This window comes from Camelus dromedarius, chromosome 10 (assembly GCF_036321535.1).
Source record: "Camelus dromedarius isolate mCamDro1 chromosome 10, mCamDro1.pat, whole genome shotgun sequence".
In the NCBI taxonomy this organism is placed as follows: Eukaryota; Metazoa; Chordata; class Mammalia; order Artiodactyla; family Camelidae; genus Camelus; species Camelus dromedarius.
In genome coordinates this window covers 3610119-3634046 of record NC_087445.1, presented here as the reverse complement: position 1 = coordinate 3634046, position 23928 = coordinate 3610119, and the positions used below count along the sequence as shown (strand labels likewise).

The 23928-nt window shown below is 51.0% G+C and overlaps 1 protein-coding gene across 7 annotated transcripts in view; it reads left to right on the top strand.

Moving 5' to 3' along the window:
• The window catches only part of DAPK1 (death associated protein kinase 1), a 180601-nt gene that overhangs the window by 143331 nt on the left and 13342 nt on the right, over positions 1–23928 (top strand). For 6 of the 7 annotated variants that reach the window (XM_031447142.2, XM_031447148.2, XM_031447144.2 and 3 more), the window contains exons 19-21: positions 5240–5317; positions 15297–15519; positions 21710–21898. In XM_031447142.2, coding sequence (XP_031303002.1) covers positions 5240–5317; positions 15297–15519; positions 21710–21898 — 490 coding nt within the window. Of the gene's footprint in view, positions 1–5239; positions 5318–15296; positions 15520–17730; positions 18933–21709; positions 21899–23928 lie in introns of those variants that run through there. The other variant, XM_064490111.1, reaches the window with a different exon arrangement.

The following is a 23928-nucleotide window of genomic DNA, read 5'->3' as shown; positions in this document are numbered from 1 at the left end:
GCAGCTGCCCCGCCAACCCCGGCAGTGTGGGTCGGGCCTCTAAAGTGTCTGGCCTTTGGCCTCTGCGGGGTCCTCGGGCTGCCCCCTGACCTCTGTGAGCCCGCGGCCATCTCCCTTTGCCTTCCCCACGGCAGCTTTTTCCTTGCCCCCAACCTGGGCTTCCTCCTCAAGAGGGCCTCGGGGGTAGCCCTTGCTCCCCACCCTGCCCAGCTCACCGCAGACACTCGTCCTGGTCCCCACGCGTCCGCCCCAGGGCTTTATTCATTCAGCAAATGCTGAGCACCATGTACAGAACCGGGAACACGGTGGGACCACGACAGGCGAGCTGCCCCTCCCTCAGGAAACTTCCCGTCTCATGGGAGAGAGTCGGACCCAAGGGTCACAGCAGTAAATGGACAGCTGCTGGAGGGGACCAGTGGCAGTGAAGAACCCGGGTCCCCTGGGAGGTTTCAGGGGGCTGGGGAGCGCTCCTGGGAGAGTGGAGAGTGAAGGAAGGCCGGAGCTTGGAGGAGCGGAAGGACAGAGGGCGGGAGCGCTGCCCGGAGAGGCCCGGCCGCCCAGCAGGGGGCGCTCGCCCGGAGCCGGGAAGCCAGGGAGCCGGGCGAGCTCCACGCAGGCGGCCGTCTCCAGTAGGACAATGTGCCGCCCGGGGCCTCCTAACCTTTCTACTAGCCACGTCTGCAGAGGAAAAAGAAATAGGGGAAATTGAGTTCAGGAATTATGTTCGTTGCACGTAAGATGCAAACGATTATCGTTTTGACTTGTAATCAGTGTTTTTAAATCATTGAGCTATTTCACATTCTCTTGATTTAAGTCTTGGAGATCCGTGTGCGTTCTTCACCCACAGCACCTCTTAGCTCGGCCACGTTTTCGGCACCGAGCGGCCGCGTGTCGGGTGGGCGGCCGCCTGATTGGACGGCACCGTCCAGCCACTTTTCTCTGCCCCTTCGTCTCTCTCTGCCTGACACGCATCCTTTCTCCCATCCCACCCCACAGCCCTCCACTCTCTAGCGCCCTCTAGCCTTAACCTTCCCTCCCCTTCTGTCCTCAGCCAGGGTAACTGGAAAAAGTCTCCTGACCCTCTGCTCATCTTTTTCCTTGCTTCCCGCCCCTCCTCCGCCGGCCACAGTCTGTCCTCAACTCCCCGTGACTCTCAGCGGAGTCCCCAGTCCCCTCCTGGGCGCGCTCTCCTTCAAAACCTTTTTATTGCTTAAAAAATTTTTTTTTAAAAAGGACAAGAACAAAAGAAAGACTTGATGAATTTGACGAACACTTTTGTAACCCCACGAAGGTAAAGAAACAGAATCTTCGAGGCCACCCCAGAAGCCCCCAGTGGCCTGTCCTGGCTGCAGCCCTCCCCCTCCCCACTGTAGTCCCTTCCTTGCTGTTCTTTAGTCTTTCTCACCTGAGTGCCAGCAGTTATCTCTGTTGTCTCTCCAGGACTCTGCCACTCTCTCCTGCCCTGGATAAGAAAATCCTACTTGCTCCTGCTTCTCTTCCTGCCTCTGCTGCCCTCCTCCCACTCTGTGTCTTCTTGCTGCTGGTCCGTGCTGCTTGGCTGGCAGCCCTCCTCCCTCCGTCCCCTGCTCCTCTCACCAGCCCCAGGTCTGCGGCTGCCCTGGAGGCTCAGGCCCACATCCAGGTCTCCAGCCCCACTTGTCCCCGGGGCGCCACACTCAGACCCAGCCTGGTGGACGCCACCTCCGCAGCCCACCCCTCTCCCCACCTCCATGCGCCGCGTCCTCTCCCTCCGGGGCTGCTCTTCGCCCTCAGTGTCTGACCTTCGCACAGGGCTTCCACGTGCATCCGGTCATCTGGGCCAGGAAGCGTGGATACTCTGTTCCCCAGCATCGTACTGGTGGCCACATCCTGGCTTCTTCTTGAAATTCCAGCACTTCGTCCTCTGCCTCCACTTAAAAACTTCACTGTGGACTTCCCCCAGGACCAGCTCAGCCTCGGAACTGGTCCCTTGCCCGTGGCCTCATGGCCTTCCCACCACCGCATTTATCATTCTGGAAAAGCGCTCCCATTTCAAGTCGTCCTGGGGCTCCATTGCCTCCAGGATGTGCCCTCCATAGCCTGCCCCCTGCCCCCTGCCCCCTGCCCACCTCATTCTTCACCCTGCACCCTCTCAGCTGTACTGAACTGAGCGGAGCTATTTGCCCCTTGCTCACTCGCACTTCATCCAGTTGGCACATGCTGTTCCCTCCCTCAGAATCTCCTCTTCCCACCCGTCACCCCCTGCACATAGTGCCCCCATGTACACACACACACACACACACACACACACACCTGCCATGAGGCAATAAAGCCTTCTTCTGCTTTCACAGTGCGAGACTCTCAGTGCCTAACACCCAGGCACATAATAGCACATGCTGTTAGTGTCAGGAAAATTCTACGACACTAACTCCTTCTCACTTCCCAGTATTCAGCTGGAGGCCCAGGACGCCTCCTCTTTCCCACCTCCCTCAGCGGGTATAATTTGCCCCCTTTCTTGGTCTGTTGGAATTGACTGCTGATTCTCCCATGAGGCTGTGAGCCCTTGACCATGATCACATGTGATCTGTCATGGCCTGGAAACTGGTCTCCCTGCTTCCACCCTCCCCTGTCTACAGTCTGTTCCTCATGCAGCAGCCTGCCTGACCCTGTTCAGATATGAGTCAGATTGTGTCCCACATCTGCTCAGACCTTCCTTTAGGGTAAAAGTCCTTATGATGGGGATGCCCTTAAAGATCCACGTTGCCTCCCTGACCCCATCTCTTGCTCTTCCTCCTCCTCTTAGCTCCACCTGTACCAGTTACATGAGCGTCCTTGGTATTCCTCAAACATGACAATCATCCTGCTGCCTCAGGGCCTTTGCACTTGCTGTTCTTGGCAAGACTTCCTCAGGTATCCAAATGGCTTGCTCTCTCACTGTTTTCAAGTTTTGACTCAGATCTCACCCTCTCATTGAAGCCTCTCAGACCACTGTTTGTAACAAAAAGAGCAGTGAGTGCTAGGATCGCTCATGGACCAGCTGCGGAGCTGGTATCTTGCTCCGGGGTGCCTGGTGGAACAAGGCCAGAATGCAGACATCCAGCTCCCACCCCTTTCCCTCTGGGACAGAAAGCCAGGGAGTTGGGGGGCCCACACCTCTTTCGTAACGGTTACTGCTGCTTGCTTTTTCTGTGCCTGGTACGTTGTTGGTTCTTTCCATTTGGTTTTCTCTAATCTACTCAAGAATCTGTGCTGTGAGGGTGGAGGAAGAGACCCGGGTCTGGGAGGCTGAGGGACTGACCACACAGCCAGTAGGGGGCAGAATCCGGACCTAAACCCGGGCCCTTCTCACTCCAGTGTTTAACCTCTTCCCCCTACACTGGCAAACATTTCTTTTGCAAGCCTGAAATGAGTCCTTTAGAGCAACACGTTTTGCAGACTGTTAAGTGCTGCACAAATGTAAGGACTTTTGTTGATGACAGTTTTCTTGTCATTTGAGAGGCTTAACCATGGAGGGTAGCTTCTACCAGTGAAGGTCCTCTGCCTGTGTAATATGCAGATCTGAGGTCTTCAAGAGAAGCCTTAGGGCCAGTCACACCAGAAGACAGAAAATTTAAGTTGAGACCCAGACTTCTTCCAGCTCAGGCAGTGTTTCCAAAACTGAGCTGTCCCACAGGATCACCTGTGAGGGCTTAGAAGCTCAATGTCCAGGTCACACCCCAGCAAGGTAGACGCTGAGTATCCAGGTGGGAGCCAGGCAGCAGCAGTTCTTGAAGACCCTGGCGATTCTGATATGTGATGAGGTTTGGGGGCCACCAAACTAAGTCCTGTTTTCATCATGTCAGTAAGGATCTAGAGCATTTTTGGCATGAATCCCCAGTTTGGATGTGGTGTCTGACAAGTTACCTAATTCATCCCAAAGCAAACTAGAAGCTTTTACCTGCCTGTTGGAGCTACTTTGGGACTTGAAGGGGGCAGAGAGAGATGGGCAGCTGGAGTGTAAAGCCTGCCTCCTCCAGAGTGCCCATCTGAGCTTGGACCACAGCCTGAAGCTCTGATTCTCAGCTGGGTGGTCAAACCTGCCAGAGAACATTTGGCAAAGTCCAGAGAAACTGGGTTTTTACAACTGGTGGAAGTGGACTGCTACTGGTGTCTAATGGCAGAAGCCAGGGGTGCTGCTAAGCGTCCAGTAGCACACAGGACAGTCTCCCACAGCAGAGAACCGCCCTGTCTGAAATGTCAGTAGTGCCCAGGTTGAGAAAAGCTGATGTGATGGGACCCCACTCATGGCTGGGATTGTGACCTGGGCTGAAAGATGGGAAGACTTGCTGTCAGTCAGACCCGGGCATCCCTGAGCTTTAATCCCCTGGAATAGAACTTCTAGCTGTCACGGGCGAACATTGAGAGATAAGTCTTCTTGTTTAAGAAAAAGATTGCTTTTATTTCTTTCGAAACTGCTTCTCATCTTTTCTGCTTTTGAATTGGTAATGATTTCTAAAACTGCGGCAGAACGGTCCCTCAGCCTGCAGCCCCTCCTCTGTTCCTCCCCCACCGCCAGGAGCGGCTCTCAGGTTACCGCACACCGCGCACCGAGAGCTGGATCAGCACGGATTATTAGGAGGCGCTGGATAGACGCGAGCCCTCACCGTGCACGTCCACCGCCTAGAAACAGAAGCCAGTTCGTTCAATATGAAACTGCAGCCCTGTGAAAATTCTCTTAATTGAAAGCAAACACCAAAGTGCCGTGGACCCTTATTTCCTCCTTTTATGTTCTCGGAAAACCTTTAGATCAAAATTGTCTGTAAAATTCAGCCTTTTCTTTGAAATGCATAGTAATTACCAGTCACTGGCTTGATATGAGTGCTGAGGTTTGTCCACGGAAGGATTTGTAAGATGTTAGCTTCCACTAACTAGAACTTGGCAGCTAACGACAGTCTTTCTTGTCCGCCTAATTGGAGGGAGGTTTTCTCTGCCCACTAACGAGGTGCCCGGTCTGATTAAAGCCTGTGGGTCTGAGACGTCTCGCCATTGGACCTCACCACACCAGTGCATGATTTTTTCCCTACTTCTTAGCTTCCTTTCCTGGACAGTCGAGTGAAATAAGGATTCCACAGAAAGGGAAATAACCCAGGACATGGGTTGTTTGTCCACCTTATTTGCTTCTGGCGCCTGTTATGCTGTTTCTTCCCCAGATGGTGGAATTAGTGTATGGAATGCACAGCTCTCTGTTGTGAAGAAATAAACTAATCATTTTCTCCAACAGGATGGAAAGACAGCGGAAGATCTTGCTAAATCGGAACAGCACGAACATGTAGCAGGTCTTCTCACAAGACTCCGAAAGGTGAGAGGTTCTGTTTGTCAGTCTGAAATCTGCTGCTTTTATGTGGAAAATTATGTCTGTTACCTGGTAAACCCTGAGAATGAACGAAAGAGGCTTTGGACACACGAGTGGACCAAAAGACATCTGCCCAGTGCTGTGGTTTGCGTATCAGTCTGTACCAGCGCACTGGCTGCCTCTCTGGGTTCTTCTGTATCAGGACCTGGAAAGCCTTGGCCCCTTGGCAGTTGCTGTGCAGGGTTTCCGTCCTCCCACCTTCTCTCTAATACCTGCCCCCCACGAAGGAGAGGGGAAATGAGAAAGCTGACTCTGCTTCTTTCTTAATGTTCTGAGCTCTAAGATACCACGTGAGCTCTAGTTTTTCAAACATCATTGCTCTGAGGTTTAAGGAAGCATGACAAAAATAAGTAAATGCAAGTGTGCCGTTCCAGCCGCCATCATAGCAACATTACTGAGAGATTTTGAAATTGTCACACCCTTTAAGTTAGGGATTCTATGTCTGTGCCTCCATCCTAAAGAAATGAAAGAAATGCAGGGGGAAAAGTCTTACACACAAAGATGTCCATTGCAGTGTTATTTATAATACAGTAGTAAAAATCACAAACATCAGATGACCAACAATAATGTCCAGTAAATTTTCATACAGCTATGAAATGGAATGGTTTGGGGCCATGTTTTTGAAGTGGTTTTAGTAACAAGAGTTTAATACTTAAGATGTTCCTGGGCTTCAAAGTAGAAGATGAATCATGTGCACATTATAATCCAGGCTGTGTTTTTGAAAATGCATAGAAGAGGGAGGGTAGAGCTCAAGTGGTAGAGCGCATGCTTAGCGTGCACGAGTCCTGGGTTCAATCCCCAGTACCTCCTCTAAAAATAAATAAATAGACCTAATTACCCCGCCCCCTAAAAAAACACATACAGAATAAAATATTTTTAAAAAAGAAAATGCATAGAAAGAAAATGTTAACAGCGGTGTCTCTGGATTTTGCTATTATAATTAACACTTTCTTGAAACATTACTATATTTTATCCAAATTTATCTATAAATTATCTAAATTTCCTATACCAATCATGTAATAATGTTTCAAAAAACAAACTGTATAGAAATAAATAAAAAAACTCAGTTGATTTAAGTTCTCGTTGAAAAGGTATTGTCCAAAATAAGCTTAGGGTATCCCACAAAGTTCCTGCCGTATAAATGAAAAAGCGCCTGGGGGAGGAATGATAATGAGTTAGTTTCACAGCTACGGAAAATTTGAATTTTTAGGGCGAGGTGACACCTAGGTTGGAGTGATTTCTTCCCTGGTGCTTGGCGTTGACCTGGGGAGGCTAATTCATTTTCACACCTTCGTGTTTTGGAGTCTGTAAACAGAGGCGCTGGGCAGACAGCCGATGAACGCTGAGATTTCCCAGGCCATGGCGGGATCGTGTCCCCTGCGATCTAGAAGTTCCAGAAAGAGATCCCTCCTTACACTTTCTTACAGGAAATACTTAAATTTCTGGGCTTCATGTTCTCCCACTTTGTACTGCCACCAACTGTCTCATTGTGAGAAGAATTTGGACTAGAGAAACAGAAAAACAGGAGTTGGGGGTGGGGGGTTAAGAGTATGTCAGCAAATCAGCCATGAACTTTCACATCAAGTCTCTTATTCTGAAAATTCACTTTATTTGAAGCGACGTGTCAGCCGAGTTCATCCAGATTGGCTCTGAGGCCAGCAGTTTGCAACCTCTGACTTTTGCTGGATTTTACAGTAGGGAGCCCTGCATTTGAGTGTCGAGTCTTATGTTTATAGACAAAAATGTCTCAATATGAGGGCTGTTTTAAATCGAGTCCTCATTAGAGTATCCACCCAGAGTGGAAGGAAACTGAAATGAAGTCTGGCCTTTCCACAGGCTGGATGAGCACACATTTTTTTACAGTTAATTATTTAGTCTCTAGTATGGTCTGCTGGTAGAAAGAAACACTTAATTAGGCTTAACACCTTAGCAGGTGTATAAACATGCTGGGGCAGGTATTCTCAGGTTTCCCAGATTCCACAGAGAAGGGTTTTAGCCCACCTGCCACCCCCAGCACCGCCATCCTGTCCTAAGTCCCAGCGTCATCCTTGCCGGTGCTTTGTGGGCCCAGCTGATACACCAGCAGCACCCCTCACAAGCCCAGCACTCGGGGCAGTCCGGCGGCCACATACTTTCTTGGGTGGAGTGCTGTTCACCCCCTCAGAGACCCTTGCTACACAGCAGTGACCCAGGGGAAGGTGCAATCTGTTCATGTTTAAGCAAAAATCAGCTGCAAACCCATGATCTCCAGTGGTTGGATGGTCACCCCGGAAATGCCCTCCTCTGGCCTAGTGACAAGGCTTTTTCTTGGACTCTGCTGTGTTTTATTGCCCACCTACCTTTTAGGAAGATCCTTTCTTTTATTTAAAAATGCATTGCTTTGCTGCATGCAAACTCAGATGTCCATTATGACAGGACAGATAGAATGAATAAATGCCCAGAAAAAAAGACAAGAAGGAGTGTGCCTGACACCATGGCCAAGGTTGGATGGACTGGATTGGATTAATGGGGTTAAAAGCACTTTTTCGCAGGCCGTTGGGTATAGCTCAGTGGTAGAGCACGTGCTTAGCATGCGCAAGGTCCTGGGCTCAATCCCCAGTGCCTCCATTTAAAAAAAAAATTAATAATAATAATAATTAATAATAATAATAATAATAATAATAATAAAATGAAAACGGAATTTTTTTTTGAAAAGTGCTTTCTCCCATAATCTGATCCCCATATTTGCTGCAATGCTTCAACCACATTTATAATTAGGAATATAAGTATGAAACACAGCTCCAGGCACCCCAGAGGGTGGCTATTTCCAGACTAGAATTTACAATTTGGCGTCGCGTGGCTTCCTGCATGGTCCCAGTTCCGGTTTTTCTTTCTTTTTTTTTCTTCCATTAATTTGCACCTTTGTTTCTTGGTCTCTCTTTTTAAGAGGGGTGGGAGAGGGGAGATTACAACATTTTGTATTTTACCATGATCCTGTGATTTTTATAAGGAGAGATCAGGCAGAGCAAAGTCATGTCAGTGCCCGTGATTAAGGGACATTGTCCCTCATAGAGCCCAGAATCTACCGAAAGCTTCCCCTCTCATCTTTGCTTTGAGAGGCAAAACACGGGGTAAAGGCTGAGAGCACAGACCCAGGAGTCCCAGCCCTGCCCCTTTCCAGCTGAGTGAACCAGCTTTGTTCCCCTGTTAGATGGAGCGAGTCTAGTGCCACTCTCAGGAAGGCGATGAGGGTCGGATGGGTGATCTAAATAATGGCCTCAGAGCTGCGCCTGCGCAGTCAGCGCCCTCGTCCACACCCGCAGACCGCTCTCCCAGTCCTGGGGAAACTGGGCGGTTTCCGGTGGTGGCTCCTCTTGTGACCCCGCCCCCAGGAGCAGATGCTGGGGTGTCAACAATGGCAATCGTGGCAGGGTACCCTTGAGAGTCATTTTTAGTAACAGCCACCGTTTAATCCTCGGTATGTGTAGCGGGCACTGTAATTTTACCTCCCGAGATGGGGATGTTCCACCGGGAAACCTGGGCTCCAGGAGGTTAAGCAACCTGCTAATTAGTGTAGCCCGGAGATCGGAGCAAAAAAAATGTCTGCTTCCAGGCAGGGCTCACTCAGTGGCTCAGGGCTTCTTGGGTGCAGAGTCCTTGGCAGGTGGGAGCGGTCCTTTCCCCCCACTCCCCCACCCCCGGGGGCCCACCCGCTTTGTCCCAGCACAGATCTGATCGCCTTCCGCAAGGCAACCCCAGGTCCCTTCCCTTCAGCAGTCTTCCCAAGTCCGTATTCGAGGACACCTGCACATTTGTCTGCCTTAGTCGTTCCCTCCGACGACTCTAGACCTCAGTTTCCTGATTAGCCAGAAAGGGAGGAGTTGGCTGCCAAGCATTTCTAACCACACTGGGTTTTTTTGTTTGTTTGTTTGTTTTTGTTTTTTAAAATAAATCCCAAAATAAATAACTGCTTGGGATTTGAGGACACCCAGTACTGGAATCTGTTTCTTGGAAATGATCACAATGTTCCAGTGCATCCCAGGAGAATGCCTCCCAGAGAACTCGTGGGCGGTTGCCTCAAGGAACAGCCTCTACCTGCAGAGAAAGCCAAGAAAATAGATTTACTTGCAATTAGAACCTGGATCATTGGCAGGAAGAGGCTGTTGACAGCCCTGTACAATGAGTATGGGGAACAGGAAGAGGATAAGTTACATCTAGGAGCATCTTACCACCAATTCCTTTCAATAGCTTTTTCTCCTCTGTATTTGCCAGTGTTTCTCACTAGGATGCTTTCCGCGTTAACTTGAGGGAGGAGGGGAAAGGCGGGGGGACTTCCTGTCGCTGCAGGATATGAAGACCCCCAAGCATCTAACATCAAGGTATTCCCTCCAGCATTTATTATGGAAACCAAAACACCACCTCTGCACCTTTCCTGACACCAGCTGGGGCGGTGCCTCCCTCAGGTCCTTCCCACCCCATATGAATCCTAAACAGAGTCCTGGGGAGAGGTCTGTATCTGGGACAGCAGGGCGGGGTTGACCTTAAATTGCCTTGCGAGTCCATTTGGTTTCTAAGTGGGCCAAATTAGCAACAGAAGTGCTCCCTGTGTTTTCACCTCTAATCAGTTGACAAGATTGGAAATGTATTTTTAAACACTTGTTAGGGAAGCCACAGAGCTTTCTCTCCCAGACATAGAACCAAAGTCATTTTGTTGACCAGCATGGGGCAGTGGAGGCCCGGCCAGAGGAGATTTGTCTCTGGAGGCGCCCACAGCTTCCTTGCATGGTAGGTACCACCTTCCTATAAGGAGGAAGTGCACCGTCTGCTGACCCCTGTGCTCACCCCACTGCTAAACAAAGCCTGGTCCAGCCCTCCAAACCTGCCCCAAAACTGTATTGTTACTTAGCCAAACCAATTCTCCTCCTAGAAAAAAAGGAGGGGGCTTGTTATGACAGGCGGGGAAGGAGCTTGCACTTAGATTTTGCACCGTCATCCATTTTTACTATCACTGCAAGCCCATTCTAACCTGATTTTAAAATACTAGTTTCAGACGGTTTGGGGAGTTGGCTTATTTTTATTTTGTTTGATTGTCCTTCTAATCAGCTTTTCCATAAACTGATATTAAGAGTAGAATCTTTTCCTAAGCCTAAGACTAGACAATGAAGAAAGATGGCCAGGAATATTTTGGAAAATAGGACAGAGTTGGGAGTTTGCCCAGAATTTAAAATTCACCACCAGTCAACTGCATTTGCATAATTAAGAGTTGCTGCTCCCATCCTGCTGGGTCTAATTGCATCCTGCCACGTGTGGAAAGCCACGTCACCTCGCTTATCTGGCTTTCCCAGATTGGAGATGGTCCTCCCCGTCAATCTGTTGATGTTTAGTCACCCTGGCGGATGAGAAAGTGACAGCTAAATTGCCAGGGGCACAAGGTGCTGGAAGAAAGGAAACTAGAAACCGAGATTCACCAGGACTTCAAAAGGCAATGCCGGGGGAGGGTAAAACTCAGTGATAGAGTGCTTGCGTAGCGAGCATGAGGTTCTGGGTTCGATCCCCAGTACCAACGTTAAAATAAATAAAAATAAACAAATACGACCTAATCACCCCCCACCAAAAGGTAATGCAGTTACCAAATAATATTCATTTAAAAGATAGTCACAGTGTCTCTGCCAAGAACAGTTCTAGGCACCAGAGAGACCACAGTGAACAAGAGGCAAGACACAGCCAATAAACTAATAAGAAAATGCGAGATGAGGTAAGTCGGAGGCGGCAAACCATGGCTGTAGAGCCAAAGCCGGCCCGTCACCTGTTTTTGTAAATAAAGTTTTATTGGCACATAGATGCACCCCTCCACTCCTGTCTGTGGCTGATTTCTAGATACACAGGTGGCAGTCACAACAGAGAACACCTGGCCCTTTACAGAAAGGTGTGCCGCCCCCTGGTGTAAGTGCAGGGGATTCAAATAGGCTGAAATGACAGACGGTAGAGGTAGAGGGTGGGGGTGGCAGCTGCTGTCCACTGACTGGTTGGGGGATGCCTCCCTGATGGTGACATTTAAACCAACACCCAAAGACAGAGAAAGAGGAGGCAGCTGGAGGAAAGGTTGGTGGAGGGAGGAGTGAGTGAAAAGGGCCGGAGGCAGTAAAGAGTTGGGTGTGTTCTAGGAAATAGACGGGAAAGGAGGGGGAGATGGGGTCAGCTGCAGAGTTTGAGCGTGGATGTCTGGGCAGAGAATGACGCCCAGGGAGATCTGATCAGAAAGAGACCTTGGGAAGGCGCTTGGATTTTGGGCCACGTGTGTTCAGTGAGTGGGTTAGGTTTGACTGCTTAGACCGAGAGACTGGTTGGAAGGTGGTCTTGGTGGCCAGGCAAGGTTGGTCAGCGGCTTGGACCAGGCTCAGTTACTTTGTGAGTTTTGGGCAAGAATAGAAATAGAAGCTGACTTTCCTGTGTTACGCAGGATTTAAAGATACACGGATTTAAAGTATATGCTTAAAGCTAACAGGGAATATAGCATGTGTTCTAGGCTCCCACTGTCACAAACGCGGCTTCATCACCACCAGGCTCTGGTTTAGGATTCCCCCCCTCTTCCCAGCTCTGGCTGTGGGCACGCAAGAGGCCCACACCCACTCACCCCAGGCCTCACTGCTGTCCAGCCACATCCGCCAGCCTTGGTGGGGGGTGATGAAGGGGGGGACACAAGAGAACATTTCAAGGCATGAGCCAAGACCTAGGTAACACCATAGCCCCAGCTCTCCACTCCCCGGGCAGAGTCACTGCACCTGCTCCCCTGGCCCAGCCCGTGAGGGCCTGACCAGCCTGGGCACAGGGGGTTCCTGGAGCTTCTGTTAAATGTAGACCACAATGGACTTCTGAGCTCCCTGACTCCAAAGAAATCAGTGTTCTGCCACCTTCTGGAGCCCGCCAGGAGCACACCCAGTACCTTCCTCTGCCCCTCTCCGCATCAGAACCATAGTCTGCATTGGGGAGCACACACTCTTTAGGCTGCTGGAAGCTGCCTTCCTGGGGACACTGGTCTGGGCCCGCCGCCCGCCCCTGCTGCGACATCTAGTGGTGAAAAGTGAAAATGCGCCGCCCGCCAGGAAAAGAGATTTCAGACCCTTGTCACAGACGTCTGTATCAAATTTGGTAGTGTCCAGATTCTCCTAGGTTCTCAGGGAACACGAGGAGGGGTCATCCTCAAGGGCGAGGTTAGGTTTCCTTAGGAGAAGACTCGAGTATCATTTTGCTTTTCCTTGCCTTGCCTTTCAAGATCATGGTGGATGCTGTCAGTCTTGATGGAGAGAGCGGTTTCCTGGCGCATCTTCCCAAAGGCAGGGTGAAGGGAGAATGAGGCGGTCCCAGCCCCCAGGCCAGCAGCTCCCGGGGGGAGGGGGAGGGAGGGGTGTCAGGGACATGTGTGACGGCCCCGCGCAGAGCGGGACCGTGGGATGGCTTACAACACTATACCCCATTCTTCGGCCTTCGAATCTATTTCTCACCTGCCGATCATTCATCTCCACTTGGAAGGTGAGAATGTGTGTGTATGTGTGTTGCTGTGACCATCCAGAATCCAGGACATTCTAAAAGCCAAGGTCTAAGTCCAATGAAGCAGTATTTTCATGGACAAAGACTTCTTGAAGGTGGTTATTATTTGAGAAACAGCCTGTGAGCAGGTAAGAGATTCTGATGAAGGAACGATGAAGCCTCAACCCGCATTTCTGATAAAGAATTGAAACCCCCCTCCAGCCCCCCAACGACGTGGAGCCTGTTAACACAGGCCAGCAATCCAAGTCATTTGCTCAGGAGAAACAAGGTGCCAAACTGAGATGCACCCTTTGTCTATGCAAATCCAAAGCAAGGGGTCCTGTTGCCATTCTGCTTGCCTTGTTCGTAGCAATGACTTGTAAGTCTTACTTTAAATCGGGACCCTGCACTAACTGGGAAGTGTCTTCTGAACTGGAAGGGGCCCTCCTTGCATAGTTCCCTGCTTGTAGCTCAGGCACGTCCCACTTTGAGGTGAGATTCTGCTCTCTGTGTGCAGCTCCCCATTTATCGCCAGCCCCACCCCCTTTCCTTGCGGGGAGACCCGGGGGTGAGTTCTGCCTTTGCCCTGGGCGAGTGCCTTGGCCTCTTTGAGCCTTGGTTTCTGCATCTACAAGGGAGAACAGGAGCACTTAGCACAGAGATTTCTTTCAGGTTTAATAAGGAATGTAAGAGAGCACAGTGTAAGCTGGAAGATAGACACGGGAAGTGCATCTGTCTCAGCTCCTCGGGGTGTGATGAAAAAGAATTCATGACCCTTGTTAAGGACGGTCAGGTTGACTCTATCCAGGAGGTACTGCAGTGGGGCTGGTAGCAGAGGAGAGAGATGGGCTCCTTGTTGGAGAGCGGCTGCAGCACGGACAGTTACCGGGCTAGAGTGGAGGGCATCGTCCTGGGGAGGGGAGGAGGAACCGGCCTCGGGCTGCATGCCACAGCTCCAGCAGGCTGTTACTACAGAGCCGCTGCGAGTCTGGTGGGACATGTGAGGCTGGGATGGAGCTGGAGTGGATGATCGATGTGTAGACCCTGAGGTAGGTCTCTGGGTGCGCAGGGCACTTTGCCAACACCATCCCTTTGAAAGCATTCATGTTATATTTGATGTCAGAGTGTTCACATGTCTGTGTCTCCCCAAGACTGTGGATCTGAAGCAGGTGTAGACCTTCCTGTTCCAGCTTATGGGAGGTCCTCCATAAATGTCTGTTGACGAGTGAATGAGCAAATGTGTGAATTATCCAGTGCTGGGGAGACCGCTGCTTCTCCCTGGAGGGCTGAGAAAGAAGCAAATGGAAAGGTTGTCATGTGCCCCAGGCCCCTCCCCGGTATTTAGCTCTGTACCTTGTGACTCCCTCCTTCTCATCATCTTGCACCTCACAGGGTTGTAAAGGAACAAGACCCTCCCCACCCCCAGAAGGAGCAGGTGCCCCTGGCCAGTCTAACAGGCTGACCCCTGTTTCACTTTTAAATTGATCACTTTACAGGAATTGCTCCCCACCTCCAATTCATTATCATCAAAATGCAACGGAAATCGGCAAATCCATAGAGACAGAGCACACTGGTGATGACCAGTGGTCAGGCAGAGAGGGGAGCAGGAAGTGCCTGCTAATGGGTACCAAGTTCCCTTGTGGGGTGATGGAAATGCCCTGGGGCTAGATGGCGGTGGTGGTTGTACAGCAGTGTAAGTGTGCTAAACGTCTCCCAGGGGGACACTTAAAAATGGTTAAAGTGGTGACTTGTATGTTATGTGTATTGTTTTTTAATGGAGGCACTGGGGGTTGAACCCACTAAGCACACATTCTACCAACTGAGCCATACCCTCCCCACTGTGTGTGTACTGCACGTGAAACGTTTTAAAACGCAGTGGGATCAGAACAAAATGTATCTGCCACATGGGTAAAAACTGCGGACTTCAAGTTATAAATGAAGTTCTGGGGATGTGATGTACAGCATGGCGACCAGAGTTAATGATACTGGGTACATTTGATGGTTGATAAGAGTAGATCGATAAAGTTCTCATCACAAGGAAAAAAACCTTGTCACTGTGTGTGGTGATGGATGTGAACTAGACTTCCTGTGGTGATCGCTTCACAACATATACAAATAGAGAATCATCACACTGTACACCTGAAACTAATAAAATGTTACAGATCCCTTACACCTCAATTTTTTTAAACAGAGGTGCTGGGGATTGAACCCAGGACCTCGTGCATGCTAAGCATGCGCTCTACCACTGAGCTGTACCCGCCCCCACCCACTCCGCCCTACCTCAATCTTTTAAAAGGAAGAAAACTCACAGACTGGAAGGCGGGGTCCTGGCCCCCAGGGATTGGGGGTGTGTTTTGCCCAGGGCCTGCCCCCCGCCACCTCCGCGGTGACTGACAGGCCCTCTTCCATCTGTGTTCAGGACACACACCGAGGACTCTTCATCCAGCAGCTGCGACCCACGCAGAACCTCCAGCCGAGAATCAAACTGAAGCTGTTCGGCCACTCGGGGTCTGGGAAGACCACGCTGGTGGAGTCTCTCAAGTGTGGGCTGCTGAGAAGCTTCTTCCGAAGACGCAGGCCCCGGCTCTCCTCCACCAACTCCACCCGGTTCCCGCCCTCGCCCCTGGCCTCCAAGCCCACAGGTAGGGGTCCTCCACAGCTCCCTGCCCTCGTCCCTGTCTCTCCATCAGGTGCTTTTCTCGTATCAAGTTCTGGGAGGGCTGGTGGCTTTGTTTGGGGCACTTGGCCCGAGGCTGATTGGTTCCCACCGCCTTGGTGGCTTCTGAGCATGACCCGTCTCAGCTCTTGGCCTTGTGTCCACTCCCCTTGGCTGGCAAGTGCACCCTGGCCCGCCGATAATGAGGAAAGGGCGTCACCAGCATCACGATCCCCAATCACAAACGTGCAAGATAGCACAATCGCGTCGTGTTCTGCTCGGGAACGGGGACTCTGCCCTTGAAGACACGAAGAGCTTGGGCTGACACAGGTTCAAGGCTGCACAGACTGAATCTCAGGCCCCAGGATGGTCCTCCACCCTCGGAATGCCGCAGGCACATCCAGGAACGCGAGAATCTGGAAACATGAAGCTGGATTCACATGGCAGCCCATTCCTGCACCTCTCAAAGTTGGTTGATGGTTTTGAAAGGCTCCTTAATGGTTTTCCAGTTGGTCCATCCACCCACCTTGTTGGGAAGGGGACTTAGCTATCTTCCCCGATCTTCCGCAGACACGATCATCAGTGGGTTCCCAGCCAGACCCGCAGGGTTGCCTGTCCTCCCCCAGGGAGAAGCCCCTGCAGTGAACAAAAGACAGTTGTGCCATCTGGGGTGTCTTTCTTCCTGAAACCCCCCTTTAGAGTGAAGGAATTAAGTTTTTCAAAGATAAGAATAGAGACCTTCAGAGAATTTGCTAAACAACGTCAACGCTGAAGCTTTGGGCCTCAGACTCGCCTTCCATACATACTACAGAGCTGTCACATCTGTTCCCTAGGATGAAAACAAAAGCTTTAAAGTTTGTGATTCCGTGTAGTTTCTCTCTACATGAGGAAGGTGGTCTGGGCAGCATGAGTCAGGGGGTGAGGGACAGTGGACTGAGAGCTACGTGCCCCCTTTCAACTTCATTAGTCTGAACACAGCAATAGAATTGAAACTTGGGTAAGAAATAATAACCAAAATGGAGAGGTAATTCGAATGATTGCAATATTGTTAACACATATTGCTAATACGTACTGAGCACTACCTGTGTGCCAAGAACGTGGCGAAATGTAGTATGTGTGACACCTCATTTAATCCACATGACAGCTTACTGGCATTTTTGCCACCGTTTACTGAGCCTTGAGGGGCCCAGCAGACCACCCGGGAGTCACACAGCTGCCAGTTCACGAAGTGTCTGGCTCCTGAGCTAGGGCTCATTAATGACACTTAAAACGGCGTCTGATTTGTGGTGTATCCATGCTCATGTTTTCCATTTTCCACTGTAATTTTGCTCAGTTTCAGGAAGTAAGATAGGTTCACACCTTCTCAGAAGCCAATAGTTTTTCAGATTTACTGATTAAGTTCAGCTTCTGTGTGTGGTCCAGGCCAGTGTTCAAGGTTCAAAGTCCACTTCTCCAGCAGTTCCTGGCGTCGCCCCTAGAGGGAGCGAACTCTCCCGCTGTGAGTTCAGGTCACTGTGGTCTGAACAACTGTGTATGGTGGGGTGGGGGGGTGGAAACAGGTGGAATGACACTCTGTGTGTGTGTGTGTGTGTGTGTGTGTGTGTGGTGACAGAGACCGAGATCTATCCTGATCTGTGACCTGGAAGTTTTAGTCCTATTGGCTATAAATTTATACCCTAGGAGCCTATGGGCTAAACTGAACCAGTCACCCATCAAGTGACATACGGGTTCCCCAGGAGGACGAAATCTTATCTGCTGCTCAGCCTCACCCCTCTGAAGCAATATCTCCATTCATCTTCCTTCTGGTCAATTTCCCATACCTGGAAGAAGCCGGAAATAGATACTTGATAAAATGCGGCTCAGGATGGCCGGATTATCAGCAAATCTCACTGTGTGTAAGAGCGTCCCTGAGCCAGGGCTCAGAGAGACTTGGGTCATGGGGCTCAGTGACACCAGATTCTCTCGAGGACGATCTGGGCTCTGGCCCAAATAAGCCACCCCCGCTGCAGTCAGCGCAGAGATGCGGTGGGTCTCTTTGGGAGGCTGTTACTCCTGTGTTCTTGGCCCCCCTTGTTCAGAGCTGCCTTCCCCGCCTGAACCCTCAGAGTTCTGTGTCCAGGTAACTTATTAGTGGAGCTGGGCTTCTCCAAAAGGACTGTTAGGAGATGAACACAGCTCTTCCTTGTATGTCGTGCAGCTTAGTTCTTTAGACCCTTCCTGGTGACCTGTCATCTCTGAGGATGCTGGCTGTGCCCCCAGCAGAACCTTCTCTGGGAACTCACCGTTCTCTCAGGAGCACAGTTCTGCTCTCTGTGGTCACGTTCCTAGAAGAAAGTCCACTGAAGATGGTAAGAAATGCCGAAAAGACACGCGAGAAGGTGAAGGGGACACCAAAAAGTTGTCCATCTGGAAAAGTCGCTGCTCCTCGGGGAGACGCAAAAATAAAACCTACGGGGAAGCAGGGAAGTGTGGGAAGCCACACGTGTGAGTCAGAGTTTGTGCCGACCTGGGTTCCAGGTGCTGCACACACATGGTCTCACCGGATTCTCACAGCTTTGTGCAGCTGGGTCATAAAGCCATTTCAGAGAAAAGTACCTCGAGGCTCAGGGACACATGGTGTTTCTGCCTAAGCAGAGGTCAGCAGCCTGGTAAGCTGCAGCGTTCTGTGTAACGTGAGGGAGGGCAAGAAGAAAAATTGAATTAGCTCCCAGTGTTTGAAAATCAAGAAATCTCACCTTAAAAGTTAGATATTGGGCTTCTTGTGAAAAATTGGAAGCACTGGCCACACTGGACTCACATTCCTGCCTGGAGCGTGTTCGTGGAGGGGGAAGGGGGGGCTGCCCCATCAAGAGGGGCACGTGCTCTGCATTTCACCTCATCACCACCCTGCCCCCTAACTCCAGGAGTCGCATAGGCAAGGAGAGAGAGCTCAGAGGCAGAATCCCCACACTCGTGTCTGCAGTTTTGCCCTGTGACAGAAAAGACATTTCAGGTGTGCACTGGAGTGTGTAACTACGGTAACCCCTAGTTCACCCCAGGCCTGGCTGGCCGAAGCCAGTGGCCTCCCAGAGGGCCTGGGCAAGGATGGACAAGCCACGTGGCCTCGTAGAGGCCCACGCTGTTTAATGCCCAGGTGGCCAGTCTGCTCCGAAGGGTGGGTAAAGTTTCTAGCCAGGCAGTCCCTGAAGTGACAAGATTCATCCACAGTTAATTCTAGGCCCTCCTGAGGCCAGGAAGAGCCGGGAAGCTGTGTCTGCAGGCTCTGTAGCAGGCCCTTCTGCCCTGCCCGGTGCGGGGCAGGCACACCCTGGGCAGAGGGAGTGCTGGCAGGAGGCAGCAGCACGTGGGGCCTGGACCCCGCCATCCTAGACCATGCAGTGCACCTGTCACTTCCCGGCCCTCGCAAAACAGCACAAGGGGGTCCTCGGGAAAGCAGAGTGTGGCACAAATCTGGGGTGCCAGGAGGGCCACCTGGGGGACACCCGGCTGGGGGAGGGCGGCAGGCTCTAGGGGGCCTCGTGTGCTGGAGGGGAATCGACGGAGAGGTAGACATCCGAGGAAAGGCAGCTCTGGGGTGTGGTCTCCAGAGAAGGAGGTCTGATCTGGAAACAGCAGCATTGTCACTTCACAGTAGCATGCCGAGTGGCCTGGTCCAGGCCAGAGCTCCGACCCCCATGACCTCTGCTAGAACAGTTAGACCAGTCCTTTCCCCGTGGGGGATGCCCACATGGGCACATTTACACCACTCAGGCAACAGAAAGGTTGTTTGTGCCTTTAGAAACCTGCCCCTTTTGCATTTTCCCCTCTAAAGGCCACCAACCAGGAGACGGGACAGGGAGGGGTGGGTGACCTGGGTGCAGCTGCTCACGGCACGTGGCTGCCGCACACACACCCACTTTGTGGCCAGCTGAGTGCCACAGCTGTTGAATTGCAGTAGAAGGGAAACCCCCAGTGCCAGCGGAGGGGCCGGTGCCCAGGAAGAGCCCTGCAGGAGGCTGTTCCCTGCCCTCACCAGAGAGGCGCCTTTGCAGGAAGTCTCTTCTGACCAGGGTGCAAAAGTGGCTCCTCCATCAGGACCTGCCACTTTTTACCACTAGGGGTCAGTAGTTAGCAAAATTGGTTTCCTTCTGTGATGTCAGTTTCCCTGTGAAAGTGTTATTTTAATAATATCGTATACGAACTCTTCCCTTACCTTTCATTCTCCCAACAAAAACTGTCAGCGAGGTGCAGGAATGCCTGTCATTTACCGAACCTGATCTGCTCTCCCTGGGCAAGCACCAGCCCACAGTGCCGCTGAGACAAAGCTTATTCCCAACCGTGGTCGTCCCAGACACAGGTTTCAGGGCACGGGGAAATAGACAAACCCAGTCTGGCGAAGTCCCATGGCTTTTGTCAGACTTGGATGAACAATCTGCAAAGAAATACACTAAAAGGTCGATCGTGTTGGCATTGAAAACTGAGCCATTTTGTTTTCTTCGTTACATATCTGTTTGCCAAGTGGTCTACTTTTGTAACCAGGGAATATATGTATGAATAGGTCTTCCCATCTTCTTGCCCTTCCTCCTTCCCTGCTACCTGACCCTACCCTTGAGCTCCGCGTTTATCCTCCTGCCCTGCACCCTGCCCCCACCGCCCCTTGGAGATTCCCATTGTCTGAAATCTTTGGTCTTTAAACAATAGTGACCTTTGTGTTTGGATCACCAATTTTAAAAGTCTGGTGGCCCAGGTAAAACGATCATTTCTTTAGTACCTGGCAGTGCCTGTCGCTATTAAATGTGAACCAAAGGTTTTAACTATGTAGTGTGATTCAGAGTACCAAGCCCCTCCCCAGAAGCACTTAACAGATCCCCTGCCCCCATCTGCCCTGAGTCCTAGCCCTGGAGCAAAGAGGCCGGCTCTGCCTTCACAACGCTGTTGGGGGTCTTTTGAGAGAGCCAGGCAAGCCAACGAGCTGTCCGGACCCAGGATACACAGGGCTGCTCCTGGCCCAGGGAACCCAAACCGCATTATTCAACTGACCCTCCCTCCCCCAAAGTTCTACCATTATTATTTATGTAATACTTTAAAAGCTGATTCTTTTTATTTACTAAAATACATAGGTTTGAAAATGAAATCATTACTATCCTTATAATAAGTGGAAAACCAATACTGCTGCTGTAAATAAAAATAAATACAATGAACAGCAAATAATGTGATCAAAGTCTAGCTCTATACAGTTACCTACCCCTTTTTATTAGAAGGGAAGATTAGCAAGGATTGAAGAGACGCTAAAGACTTGATGCCACAAATTGAGACTTGTTAAAAAAGAAAAAAATACAAATGAACTTATTTACAAAACAGAAACAGACTCACAAACATAGAAAATAAACTCATGGTTACCGGGGACTGAGGGGAACGGGGTTGGGGGATAAATTGGGAGTTTGAGATATGCAAATGTTAACCACTATATATAAAAATAGATTAAAAAAACAGATTTTTTCTGTATAGCATAGGGAACTATATTCAATATCTTGTAGTAACCTATACTGAAAAGGAATATGAAAACGAATATATGTATGCATACATATGACTGAAACATGCTGTGCACCAGGAATTGACACATTGTAAACTGACTATACTTCAATTAAAAAGAAAACAGTCAAAGGAACATACAAGAGACAGTAAAGCATCCAGAGGCTAGAAATAGAGGGGAGCCATTACCTCCCTGGGGGCTGAAAAGACAAGGGGAAGAAATCTTGATCCTGGGAGAGCTGGAGCTCCAAGGGGGAAGCAGCTCAGGGGAGTCCAGAGTCAAGAGACACAGCTGGTATCAGAAAAGCAGCAGGGAGTGAGGAGGGAAAAAACACCTCGGCCTTCCTCTCCTCCCAGCCTCCCCAGTGCCTCCCATTGGTGGACCCTAACCAGAGGCAAATGGCAAGTAAGGCTGGGAGATGCGTCCGTAGGGTCAGCCTCTCGGGGCACAGCAGCGCGGGAAAGGGCACGGAGACGGAGCGAACGGAAGGAGTTACGCAGCGTCCCCGGGAAGCAGTGCTGCGAGGGGCGAGGGGCCCACGCACAGCCCGGCCTGAAGCGGGTGGGGCGGGGACGGAGCGGGTGCCGGAAAGGACAGGGCTGGGAGGGAGGGCAGCGGCGCGCCGCGCGGGTAGGGTCTGACCGGCTTGCTCTCTGGCCTGCAGTCTCCGTGAGCATCAACAACCTGTACCCGGGCTGCGAGAACGTGAGCGTCAGGAGCCGCAGCATGATGTTCGAGCCCGGCCTCACCAAGGGGATGCTGGAGGTGTTCGGGGCCCCTGCCCACCACCCGCACTGCTCCGCCGATGACCAGTCCACCAAGGCCATCGACATCCAGAACGCCTATCTGAACGGTACGGCCCACCCCACACGGGAAGGACCTCGAGTTTCCTTTTACCTCGGTTTCCCCCGAGGGAGCCTTTGCCAGCAGGCATCCGTCATAGCCGCACAGAAGAGGGGCCAGCGCAGGGTGATATTGGGAGTGACCCTGGACTGAAGCGTGGCTGGTTAATACCCCCAAAAAGTAAAACTAAACACCCTGGTGCCCCCAGCACCTGGCAAAACACCGGGCATACCGTAGATGCTTAATAATTGACTGTTAAGTAAATTAATACATCTTATAAAGTGGTGCAAAACTCCCACTTGGATGGAAAGTTTCATAAAATACAGTCCTACTAGCAGTTTGATACACCCAAGTATGAAACCCAACTGCCACACCCCCAGAGCTCCTGGGCCCCCAGCTGGGCCCAAGATGCTGGAACCAGAAAGGGGAAACGGGGAGCATCTTCAAGACCCTTTTATACTCAACCCAGTGAAACACAGAATACTCACGGTGTTTTACCTAAAGCAGTGGTTCTTAAACTGCAGCATACACCCAGATCCCTTGGAGGGCAGGTGAAAACAGACTGCCGGGCGGCCCTCGAGCCTCTGATTCAACCTGTGTGGGGAGTTTCCCGGTGATGCTGCTACCGCCCGGCCAGGGACCGCACTTTGAGAGCCACTGGCCCCACTGAAACAGAATTAAAGTCCAAGTGCATTTTGCTGTCTTCAAAGCTGAGTGTTCTCCCAGCTCCCGGGGAGCAAAGCTGACCCTGCAGCACAGGGAGAGAAGTTTGTCCTCAGCATCCCTGCCCTCACCCCGCCTCCTCCCCGGCCTCATCCCGTCCCACGTCTGCCTGCCAGTGCTCCCCAGTGCTCCCCAGGCTCGGAAGGCCTATTTCCGTGCTCCAGAACTTCACACTAAGGCTTTAGCGGCCAGAGTCAGAGGCTCATGCTCCCCAGAAGTGTCTGAGCTCTAAGAGGAAGCGCTAGGAAAGCCCTGTGGCTCTTCTAGAATGACTCTTGACTGCAGAATTTCTGGCACAGAATAAGCACCGAGGGGGAAAATTAGGGAAAGGGAGCCTGGAACCCTGTAGCAGAAGTGGTCCTGCGCAGCTCCCCAGAGGCCGGTACGGGGGGTGGTTACCACCTGGTGGGATGTGGCACAGTAGAGGTGTCCATGTGTCTGGACGGTCACTAGGAGGTTCTGGGTGCCTAAGAACCTCACCCAGGGACAATTCTGGGAAAGCCAGCCACACCCACAGCTCACACACACACACACACACACACAGACTTCCTCCCCGACCTGACCCTTCCGCCCCTCCCCCAGCCTGGGTGGCCCCTTGGGCCCAGCCTCCTCACAGTTTTGCTCACATCCTTCGTGTGCAGAACTGCCCATCAACTACTGCATCTCACACCTGTGCACGCAGCCAGCTCCCATCTGACCAACCTGAACAAGTTGCTCCCTCACCTGTAGAAGGTGAATTTAGTCACTGTTTAACCAAAATTCAGGTTACATTTCAGAGTTCATATACTAGTATTTGGGGGGTGAAAAACAGTGTATGTAGACACATACACCTTCCCATGTATGCTTATAGGCATACACATGTGTGTGTGGGTTGGGGTGTGTGTGTGTGTGTGTGTGTACCACCCCAGGGTAGATGTGATAGAGATATAATAATAAAAGTGTTAAAGGAGGGAGGGGATAGCTCAGTGGTAGAGTGTGTGCTTAGCATGCACGAGGTCCTGGGTTCAATCCCCAGTACCTCTGTTAAGTAAAAAAATTATAATAATAAATATACCTAATTACCTCCCACCCCCTCAAACAACAAAACAAAGCAAAGAAATAATGAAGGTGTTAAGGAAAATGGATAAGCAGATACAGATATAAAAGGCGTAGATACAGAAGCATAGAATAGACATAAACAGAAATATGTGAAGTATCCCATATGGAGGTCTGTACTTAAGGAGATGCCTGAGCAAGCAGACAAATGCTGTGGGTGTCACTGGCCCCACTGGTAATCCCGAAAGGGCTGAGAGGAGTTGTGATAGAAATTTGGTGGTG